This window comes from Gymnodraco acuticeps, unplaced genomic scaffold (genome assembly GCF_902827175.1).
Source record: "Gymnodraco acuticeps unplaced genomic scaffold, fGymAcu1.1, whole genome shotgun sequence".
Lineage (NCBI taxonomy): Eukaryota > Metazoa > Chordata > Actinopteri > Perciformes > Bathydraconidae > Gymnodraco > Gymnodraco acuticeps.
In genome coordinates this window covers 2258878-2269857 of record NW_022989977.1, presented here as the reverse complement: position 1 = coordinate 2269857, position 10980 = coordinate 2258878, and the positions used below count along the sequence as shown (strand labels likewise).

The 10980-nt window shown below is 40.1% G+C and overlaps 1 protein-coding gene and 1 long non-coding RNA gene across 3 annotated transcripts; one reads left to right on the top strand and one right to left on the bottom strand.

Annotated features, from left to right (window-relative positions):
• Positions 1 to 4963: 4963 nt before the first annotated feature.
• LOC117543194 (vitelline membrane outer layer protein 1 homolog) lies at positions 4964 to 7266 on the top strand. Of its 2 annotated transcripts, XM_034211313.1 has the most exons (4): positions 4965 to 5228; positions 5794 to 5906; positions 6409 to 6715; positions 7183 to 7266. In XM_034211313.1, the coding sequence occupies exons 1-4, from the start codon at positions 5019 to 5021 to the stop codon at positions 7183 to 7185; spliced, it is 633 nt and encodes a 210-aa protein (XP_034067204.1). In that variant the 5' UTR covers positions 4965 to 5018; the 3' UTR covers positions 7186 to 7266. The 2 variants fall into 2 exon arrangements, with proteins under 2 accessions (XP_034067203.1, XP_034067204.1); XM_034211312.1 differs by lacking the exon at positions 7183 to 7266 and having other exon boundaries at positions 4964 to 5228; positions 6409 to 6783.
• LOC117543195 lies at positions 5989 to 8817 on the bottom strand. The gene is made up of 2 exons (XR_004568535.1): positions 8765 to 8817; positions 5989 to 6696 (listed from the first exon to the last, which is right to left on the bottom strand). It is a non-coding gene; the product is annotated as an uncharacterized LOC117543195 (long non-coding RNA).
• Between the last annotated feature and the right edge of the window lie 2163 nt (positions 8818 to 10980).

The window sequence follows — 10980 nt, the reverse complement described above, 5'->3', positions numbered from 1 at the left end:
ACCTTTAGCTAGCGGCTAAGCTAGTGGGACGTTACGGAGCCCAGCTCAGGTATCCACCATCTGAAGCTTGTAGGGCCGAAAGGGGGAGGAGAATACAACGCTGTGTGTATTTATCGCTAAGCTAGCTGGATGCTACGGAGCCCAGCTATCCGCCCTCTGAAGCTTTTAGTGCCGACAGGGGGAGGAGAATGTCCCGCTAACGCTGTGTGTGTGTGTGTTTCACATTAGCGGGACGCTATGGAGCTCAGGTATCTACCATCTGAAGCTTTTAGGGCCGACAGGGGGAGGAGAATACAACGATGTGTGTATTTATCGCTAAGCTAGCTGGACGCTACGGTTCAGGTAACCGTCCTCTTTATTGCGGACAGGTTGAGGAGGATGTCCCGCTCGTGTGTGTGTGTGTGTGTCGGAGCTCAGGTGAGAGGGCTCTGATTACAGTAGAGTAGACCTTACCTGCTTCAAAACATTGAGAACAACGTACCTTTTTAGACTGGCTTTCAATATGTGATTAGTGTTGTGTCCTAGTGTTAAATGTTGTTTTGTTATTTTGTAATCTCCGAAAGCGTCTTTGAGCACTTGGGCTCTTGATAACTCAAATTATTATTATTATTTCAGATTCCTATTCTTTGTTTCCACCGAAGGAGGTTTTAAAGCAGGATATTAAAGTCTCAACATTGCCACTTTATTGGCTTAATTAGCTTTATTGGAAAAGGAAACAATTGTTCTCCCCTATTCTTTAATTAAATGGCTTAAAGAAAACTGTTTAGCCCGTTACTCGCTCGACACCCAGTAGGTCATTCGGCTAATTTTTTTCTCTAATCACTTCTACACTCCAGTGCCTCCAGTTGTGGGTTATTTCCTCAGGAAGAGAGGGTGATCTGGCTGAGAGACAGGTCGAGGTCACCACAGATGTGTCATCTACAGATATCCTGGCCAACAGGGACTAGTATATATATATATAGATATAGCTTCACTCTAACCTGAGCTCTTACCGGGGGGGAGAGGGCGAGCTGCAGGCGTGGCACACCTGGAGGTGGAGGGTGGTAAGGATTAGTCCGGAGGAGAAAATATACTCAGGAGGTGATAGACCACAAACGTAAAAACTGAGTAATGTTACTTTTTACTCACCATGTTTCACTTGCTTCATCACCTTTTTCAATGCCATACAGCCAAATGAGTTGAATGAATTTCCAAAAAAGAGACAACATCTGTAATGAACAAAGCTATTTTTCTCTAAAAGTTGTGATAATATTGTTATTGTGAATTATTTTGTCCATGATATCTATGTAGTTGATATCTGATGTCATTACAGCCTATTCCAGTTTCAAAAGAGTTCACCATGACATAAATATATACATTTAGGAATCTAATAATTATGATAACTCTAACATGAACACAGCATGATAGCTGTGATGGTGAGCAGTTGGTTAGTTGTCTTGCACCTTTTAACTCCCTTCAGCCTCAGACATTCCCCCCATGTACAATGTATGTTACTTGTGGTCGTTCATATATTTCAGCATCACCTGACCTCCACACCCATCGGCTCACCTACTTCTCATCCATTCATTCTTCACTACTCACACCAACGTTAGTCCTTAACGCCAGCCAGGTAGCACCCACTCCCTGCCAGGTTGTCGTGTGCCCCGTGAAGCCGTAGTGTTCCAGCTGCTGTTTTTGTTTGGCTGCCTGCCTGTTCTTTTCCCCGCTCCCCCTTTTTGGATTTGTTTGCCTTTGATGATTGACGGCCTGTTGGCGACTTCTTTACCTGCTCTTTCCCTGAGCCTTGCTTTTGAGTCGAAATATCTACTGCCAAAACCATGACATACTCAGTCTGGGTGACAGAAGTTTTAAGAGCTGCATTGAACAGCTGACAAGTGAGATTTTTTAATGAAAGGAGGAACAGTGTGATAGTATGGGAAAGCAAAGGCTGGAGAATTACCAAATGAATAAAGGTGAATACGGGAAAAGGTTGTTATTGATCTTCAGCAAACGCTTCATCAGATGTTAACTGCAATAGGGTGGTGTTTCCTGGCACATTTCACACATCTTATCCTTACCCACAGCTGTGTGTTGCTATATGTTCAATAAAACATTTTCCATGACGAAAAGCACACCTCTCACTCTGAAAATGTATTGGCTCTTAGATGGGGCTAACTTTAGCTTCCTTAAACTTTACAGTGCTTGATTCCTGGCCTAGGATAAGTTACTAAAAGTGATTACGGTCATTGTTTCATTTAGACATTTCTAAACACATAAAGAAGAGTGTGGGGATCCTCTTCTTCTTTATCGGCTTCCAGGTGGAGCAACTGACAACTGACTTGGAAAACGAGGTGTGTTGGCGTTAGTGTTCGTATTATGAAACCCTTTGCTTTTCTTCTGTGCCTTGTTAATTTTGTTCCTTGTTAGACAGTTAAATCTTGTGTCGTTGTTAGGTTTCATAACCCTCTCTTTTCATGTGTTAGGTTTGACTTCAGCCCACTAAGCAGACAAGGACAAAGATCTCCAAGTCCTCCCTAAGGATTATGAAAGAGTTTGTAACAAAGAAACACGTAATAAAGTTCTCCTGAAAAACTGCACTTTGTTGCAATATAAAGAATTAAAACTTCTGACATCTTCAGTATACAAGAAGGAGGAGGATAAACAATACATGTGGGAAGATGACACGCAATTGTTTATAACTGAAAATGGCAGAGTTCCTCCATTATCCTTTTAATCAACCAAGGACTAATCTGACATATTGTCCTTAGAAATAAAGGTGCCATGAATTGCTCCAACATTTGTTTATGATAATTCTATAAATATGTCAGACCTGTCAATTCGAAAAAGGTGCGGCACACCTTGAAATAACACTCAGCGTCTTGTACTTGACATATCTTCTGTGTCTGTTGGATGTGTGTTTCTGAAACACATAAATAACTGGATAGACTATTTGTATCATTATTAATACATTCAAAAAATAGAATCTTCTCTTTGAAAACCAAACGTATACTTGCAAAAACACGGGGACAACTTCCTGTGTTCACTTGGTACACTCTAAAAGCCACTCTACTATATGACAGAACATATATTATTAATGAATAGTATAGAATTACATTTATTAATCTAGCTATTTTAGTTTTTTGAAGTTTTGTCTTACTGTATAATCATTTGAGGATCTTAACGCTGTTTAAAACACTTCTGGACACTTCCACACTGCAAATACAATCTGATTTAAAGCTGCTTGAATCAATATTTTAAAATTAACAATGAACCACAGGACAACCTTTTTGTAGAGTGTTGCTGACAAACCCAGAGAGTATTATGTGTGAAAAGTGTCAATAAGTGTCAATGTATACCGAAACCCAGAATAAGGTTGTTTTCTTTGATTCTTTGAAAATTGATTTCTCAGGTCAGATAAGGTCTGATATCTGCATGTATCCCTGCAAGACAAAATAAACCTTTCTAATAATCTTTTATTTACTGTTACTGCACTCAAGCTATGAATATTTGGACAACAGTCATTGCAACATCAATTACAAGACTTTTTTAAAGTGTAAAAGTGTATGAAGCAGGCAGGACTTTCTTTTTCTTTTTTTTCTCATACTGATATTCTGAACAATCTGTGCTATTGTATTAGCTGTAAAGTGTCTCTACTGTAGGCTATTTTTTATTATATGTACAGCACTTTGGCTCGTCCAAAAATCGTTTATAAATGTGCTATATAAATAAAACTTGATTTGATAAGTATAAATAGATACAAGCATAAATAAATGTAGGAATAAAACATGAATAAATACATGAATAAATATCGTTTGTGGCTCAGCTGGAAAGCAGTTGACTCATGACCGCAGGGTCCCTGGTTCAATGACTGAACAATATGTCTTTTTTGTTGTTTATAAAGCTACAGCTAAATGAGATAATGTAGTTAATAAATGTATTCTTTTATATGGTTTAGCCTTTCTCATGCTACAATATGGTTAAGTTTATGAATATTATAAAGGAATACAAATCCCTCTTTGCAATGTTTACCAGCCTCCTTAGGCTTTTCAATCACAATCATTCAACTGGAATAAAAACAATATTGTTAACATGAAAATATGATTTAATGTTCGTTGTTTAGAGTTATTCTAAGGCTTTACTCAATGGGAACTCGGTATGAGATAGAGCACACTGTTGAGATGTCCAATCTGCCTGTTTTACACACTTTGACCAACAGGGGGTTTGTGTTCAAATGAAGCCCATGATGAAGCCTCATGAGATGAACCCTTTTGCGAACCAATTGGCTGGAAAGCTTCATAAGGCTTCATCTCGCCATCACTAGCTGGGTCTATTTCTGATTGGTTCATTCTGTTAGGGTGAGTGAAGCAGGCAGGACCCAAATGCAGAATAAACAGAAAATACCTTTATTTCAAGGTTTAAGGAACAAACTACCTCACTACCTCACTACCTCATGAACACAGTCAACGACAAACAATGAACCAACAAAGACAGACAGAAAAACGAGAACTTAAATACACACAAGACTAATCACACAAACAAGACACAGGTGAGGAGGGAGGAGAAAACACAGGGGCACCAGGTGAACACAATCGGGTAATTAGGTAGGAGGGAAAACAGACAGACAGCAACAGGCAAGACAGGGGGTGAAGACATTTCAAAAATAAAACATGAAACCAAAGACAGAAAAAGACAAAACACAACACAGACAGATTGTGACAAAAAGGTTCCGTTGCTGCTGAACGTTACCCAGGGATCACTTTTGTAAAGGTAGCGTTTTAATGTCAAATTCCTATTGAATTCACTGCTTGTCGAAATGTAAGAGGTGAATGAATTCCTTGAAGCCCAGCAGAGAGCCTCGTTGAACTAAACTTCTTTCTCCAACACCAGCTGTTCAATCCCACGCCACCCTGTAAATGATTCAACCTGATACGAGTGGTCTATTTTAGAAATCACTGGGAAGCTATAAGAGCTTTGAGCCCGACCCCTCGGTACTTGTTAGTTGGCATTTCAGACTGAAACACTGAATCATTGCTGTCAATATGGCAAGTCTTTCCACCATCGTGGCCATGCTGGCTGTGTTGTCCAGTGGGTTTTGTGAGGAGAAGAACTTCCTGCAGCGAGCTGGCATGGCCTTCACCGACAGACAGTACAGGTCCCTGCTCACGGTGCCCAACGGAGAGAGATTTGGATACTGGACCTGGTCCGAGATGTGTCCTGAAAAGTTCTTTGCTGTTGGCTTCAGTCTCAGGGTAAAGACACTCTGATAGGACTCATATTTTACTGCATTTAACCAACAGTAGAAAGTCAAAGAAAGAAACTGAGGGACACAACAGGCTGAGGTCAAAGAGAGAACATCTAAAAGGACAAAAGGACAATGGATGTTGTCTGCCTATCTCTTATTGGCGTTACATTAAGAAAAGATCCCTTCACAGCAAGAACAAGATGATAAACACAGCATAAAAATACCAATGGACATCTACAAATAGATTTAAGGTTAATACTTAATGTGAACCTATCCTTTAAGGGAAAAAATATCTGATGTTTCAAAAATAGAAAACGCATTAATAATAACAGAGCTGATGAAACATCTATAACAATTATTTCATTGTTTATGTCTGTGAACCTGTGTACAGAAACAATTCTAAGTGGCTAAGTTGCACTGTAAACAGATACTAACCCACACGTCTCTACATAGACTACCAAATAATCTACACCTTTACCTGACATGAAGTTTTTCACCAGATCTGGCAGCTGTTTCACCTAAACAAGCAGGCTTATCAAGAGATGTTCTGGGAACTGTTTCTGTTTCCTCAGGTGGAGTCTAATCAGTACGTTGCGGATGACACCGCTCTGAATGGGATCCGCCTCATCTGCGCCCAAGACGAGAACCGAAGCTTCGTGTACTCTATCGAATCCCATACTGGCTAGTGAGTAACTAGAAATGTTCATGGTTCGGCAGCAATCATACATGTGATTAATGAGGAGTTTAAGGTTAAATCAAATCTGCAGTTGTGTTAATACATTGTTAGTTTATAGATTTTGGTCTAGATGTCTCACATTAAAACACATTACAAAGATATTTACAAAGGAAAAATAAATCACCACCTTAATTATACATAATCCAGCAAACTGTTATATTCTTCTAACATACCAAGAAAAAAGAAAAAACCAATATAAGGATCAATGACTGGGGTAAAGTAGGATTACAAAGTTTAAATAGAAATAGAAATGTAATAAATACAGTCATCTGCAGCTGGCAGTTACCCATCATGTTCACAGTGGAAATAAAAAGCGTTTTTTTTTTTCCAGGATTCCAAAACCACGTTTGTAAATGTATCCAATCTCTTCCAGAGTTTCCAGTCTTCAAATTGGATCTCTTCCTGATTTGTTCCCCTGATCCTTCTCTTGTATTTCTCCTCTCCTGCCCAGCTTTGGTGACTGGTCACCTCCCCAGTACTGCCCCAAGGGCATGCTCACATCTTTCCAGATCCGCGTGCAGCCCCATCAGGGTCTGTTTGGTGACGACACGGCTATCAACAACATCAAGTTCCGCTGCAGCAGCAACCCTCTGCTGGAGGGCATGGGCCTGGACTGGGGAGTGTACGGCTCCTGGAGCGAGGAGTGTGGTGACGGAGGAATCTGTGGCATCGAGACCAAGATGGAGAAGTACCAGTATGGCCTGGATGACTCCACTCTCAATGACGTGCGCTTCCATTGCTGTGCCAAGCCTCAGCAGGTAAGACAGGGGGTATATAAAACAAACAAAAAATCGATAGTTGACGGGTTAATGAAACATCTATAGAATGTATAGAAGGATTTCATAGACTATTCATAGGTTTATTTGTGCAAGTGACAGTTTTTTTTCCCAGATAAGAAATTGAGTGAGCATTTTAGAGGTTCTGCCATCAAAAGTGTAACCCTTTTGTCTTAATATGCTTTATCCCTAACCTGATTTTAAATGCAAATAAATCCAGCAGATCACATTACACAAATTCTGAGCACTTTAAGGTCTTGTTGCCTTAAAGGTACTGAACAGCTGGTCGGTATTATGAGATTGTTTTGGAATGTTTTATGTTAAAGTCAATTAAAAAAGTTTGCATGAAGACTTAATGAAATGATTGAAATGTAAAATGTAATATATTCTGTATAAATAGTACATTTTATTGCTGTTCATGAACTCGTGTTGGGTGTTTTTGTTGACAGTGAACAGCAAGTTAACATCAAGCAGACCGGAGCAGTTTGATCCACCCTCAAAGCTGATGAATAATAAAAAGCTTATTTGAATTGCTGCTGTCTCTTTAATGATTTAATGTCAATTGCATCTTTTTTAAACACTCAAATAAGGCTGAGATCAAAGTTTAGGGTGTTATTTGATAAACTGAGAGTTATTTATCAGAACATCCAGCTCTACACAAAGTCCAGTGTCACCTTCAGCAGGAAAAACAGAAAGATTAAGGAGTGCTGCTTCAATTTAACCCCTCGTCTGAAGAGCCTCTTTATACATCATGTCATCTCCTGATCACCTCTCATCAGCATGTTTTCATATCCTGTCTAATGAACCAATGAGCTCACAGCAAAGTCATTATAAGCATGAGCACAAAACAGAGCCGCTGACACAGGCCTTTCCCATCATTCCTGCTGGAACTTAGGTAATTAAGAAATGACAAGAGAGGGGATATTAATTAATTTACAGTTGAAGGCCTGACAAAGGTTGATAAGACACCGATTGGCACACACAGAGGTAATTGTGTTAATTAATCGGTGGGTAGTTAATCTGCTAACACAGAGTGTGTGGGGAGGGAACTCGAGGACGTTATCAAACACTGTGTTAATGGTTTTCAGAAGATTCTGCAAGTCACGGCAAAGTGATTATAGTTTTTAACACAGAGAGCCTCTCTGTTATGGTAATGAATATACTCAGGCTGACCTCATATCTAAGTTCAAAGTGCACTTATTGGAGTTAGAAACTGATCATGAATATCAACAGAAGGAGGTTTGACAAGGGGAACAGACATGTGTAAGAAGTAAGCTCATTTCAAGTTTAAAAATAAAAATGCATCTCAAAATAATTGTTATTGCTAAAAAGTACAGAGAAAGGCCTATTAAAGTTCTGAGAGCTATATGTGCCATCTTCAAATGTTTGATTGATACATTGGCGTCATTACAAACACATTTGAAGACGGCAAACTTTGATTTAAATTGTAGTGAAATCTGAAAGTTTCCAAAGATATCACAAATGTCAGGCTGAATTATGCCCATTAAAGGTAGGGTATGTAAGAATGGAGAAACTACCAGCTCGAGTGCGCTAGAATTTGAAAGTAGGCAGCCGAAATAAAATCTGCCCCTTCCTTCAGACTTCCTTACAGAGCCCCTCCTCCAACACACACGAACGCGCACATGACCAATGAGGGCACGAGATAAGTTTTTGCACGAGATGGAAGGCTGACAGGCAGGTAGGCCATCCAGTTATTTTAGCCGCCGGCTAAAATAATTGGTCATGCTTTTTACAGCGCCACGGCTTCCATAGCTGCATTTTTTTAATGTATTCGTTCCATGATTTATTCTCAAAGCATTTAATATATTAATTACTGGGATGTTAAGAGCATTCCATGGAATATAACAAAAAGTGTTTCTGAAGTCAATTACCCCACCTTTAAGTAAAGCACAAGGCATCTAGAATATAATATACAATTTAAAAATACTGGGCAAATGTTTCTACTTTACATAATAATATATAATGTGCTATAGTCACACCAGTTATAACTCTAGAGCAGTGGTCACCAACCTTTTTAAGCCCAAGATCACCGACCTCGGCCTAGGTGAAAGGCGAGATCTAGCCTACCTATTGCAGAATTGAGTGAAAAAGACGGCCCAGACAGTAGGCTTGTTTGAGACGCGTTGCGGCTCGCCTCGAAAGTAGACGAAAGTAGACGAGAGTAGCCGTTCTTCTTCTTCTTCTTCTTCTTCTTCTTCTTCTTCTTCTTCTTCTTCTTCTTCTTCTTCTTCTTCTTCTTCTTCTTCTTCTTCTTCTTCTTCTTCTTCTTCTTCTTCTTCTTCTTCTTCTTCTTCTTCAGAATGCACACATGTGTTTAATCGTTAATGTCAGATATGTACTAAGTAAATACATTTGTTCCTGCTCCAGATTAGATTCAACTTTATTGTTATTGCACATATTACAGGTACTGAGACAACGAAATGCAGTTTAGCTTCTAACCAGGTGCAACAAGCAGTAAAGTGAAAAGTAATGTACACAATCTACAGAATAAAATATAGAATGAATTGAATGATGAATAAATAGTGAGGGGTATGAATACACTAGATATACACAGCAGCCTGAGAGCAGTATGAACAGTGTGTATGAATATGCTAAGATATATAAAGTATGAAAACGGTAAGCAGTGCAAGTATAGTATAAAATATATGGATATTAATTTAATGATGATAAATATTGTGGAACAATGATAAAAAATGCGAATGGATGTGGCGACGTAAAACTTACACAAAACAACAACAAACTTTTGCCGAGCCAATTGGAGAGTTTCATCAGCAGCACGTGGTAAAAACCACCAATGAGCGCTCAGCTCGAGATACCAGCGAGTCGTTTCCCATCAAGCATTTCGCTTCCGCAGCTGCGCCGCCTCGCCGCACCTCGCTCTCAAGGCTGCGGGCGTCTTTGTCCCGCGAGATTTCAACGTCTCATGTAGGCGGGCCTCCAGAGCAAGTCGGACAAAATGACTAACCATCATGCAACGCATGAGCAAGACGTTGATCGAAATTGCGCAGGTCTGCGCAGGTCTCGCTTGTCTCAAACAAGCCTAGTGCTTCCAATTTGAAGCCTTTTATATAGGCTAATTGCATCTGAATTACTGTTACAATGAAGGCTCCATAATCAGCTCACGGCATATAGGCAGGGGTAAAGTGGACGGCGGACCTCACCTCCTCTAGGGGGTCCTCACCTCCTCTAGGTCCTCACCTCCTCTAGGGGGGTCCGGGGGGATGCTCCCCCGGGAAGATTTGTTTTTAAATATTGAAGATGAAAGCATCAATTTGGTGCACTTTGAGAGCAACATGAAGAGATCTATGTATGGATACCTCTCTCAGCACCCATATGAAACAGAACTGTAAACAGATTTTCTTTTTCTTTATGGATATTTTACAAATCACTCCCCTTTTAAATTGTATTCTTGTTTTACTGCCATATATATTTACTTTCATACCTGTTTTTCATTTATTCTCTTATTGTTTGTATAACTATAATGATCATATGAAGGTGTGCCGCGGAAATAATCTTTTGAATAATTTGTGACAAAACCGTTCTAAACACTCAGATGCGGCATTCACACCAGCGCTTTTCCCTTTCTAGCTCCAAGCTAGAGCTTTTCTGGTTCAGCTCCGGTTTCCCTTTTCTGCTCCCGCTCTGTTCACACCGCCCAGCACCCGACTGGTGCTGCCGCTGCTGCGTCATGACGTCACCGTTTACATCGCTGATTTGCTCCCCAACGGCATTACGGCGCTCACAACAACGGGGAACTGCGTCGGGTCGATGATCGTGTTGCTTTTAATCACACGAAGCCAGAATAAATTGAATAACGACTTCTCCAACCTTATACTTTGCTCCAGAGTGCCGTGGTTAATTGTTTATTAATGTGTTTCTGCAGCATTTACCGACCGCGGCAGTGTTGGCTGCTCTTCTACGGGAGTTTATTCTCCTCCGTTAGCTCCCGGTTAGTTCACATTGCAGCGGCCGCTCTAAAGTATTCACTGTCCGACTCACACAAGCAGCTGATACATATCCCCAGTTCCCCTTAGCCTAAGTGAATGTGTGTCAGTCTGAATTGACGCTGTTTGGTATCACAACGCTGTTATGAAAGTTTCTCTGGTATAAAATGGGTGATGTTAGCATAGCAACCGAAGCTAAACTGACTACTTGCTATTGCTATCCTATTGTGGCATAAACCGTTTTCTACAGGCACATTTTACTGGCGTATTTGTATTATGATT

Excerpts from the sequence above, each read along its gene's own strand:
- LOC117543194 (XM_034211312.1), top strand. The coding sequence starts at position 5,019 with ATGGCAAGTCTTTCCACCATCGTGGCCATGCTGGCTGTGTTGTCCAGT. Across the intron at positions 5,229-5,793 it reads CTGTTGGCTTCAGTCTCAGG|GTGGAGTCTAATCAGTACGT; the intron begins GTAAAGACACTC and ends CTGTTTCCTCAG. Across the intron at positions 5,907-6,408 it reads ATCGAATCCCATACTGGCTA|CTTTGGTGACTGGTCACCTC; the intron begins GTGAGTAACTAG and ends TCTCCTGCCCAG.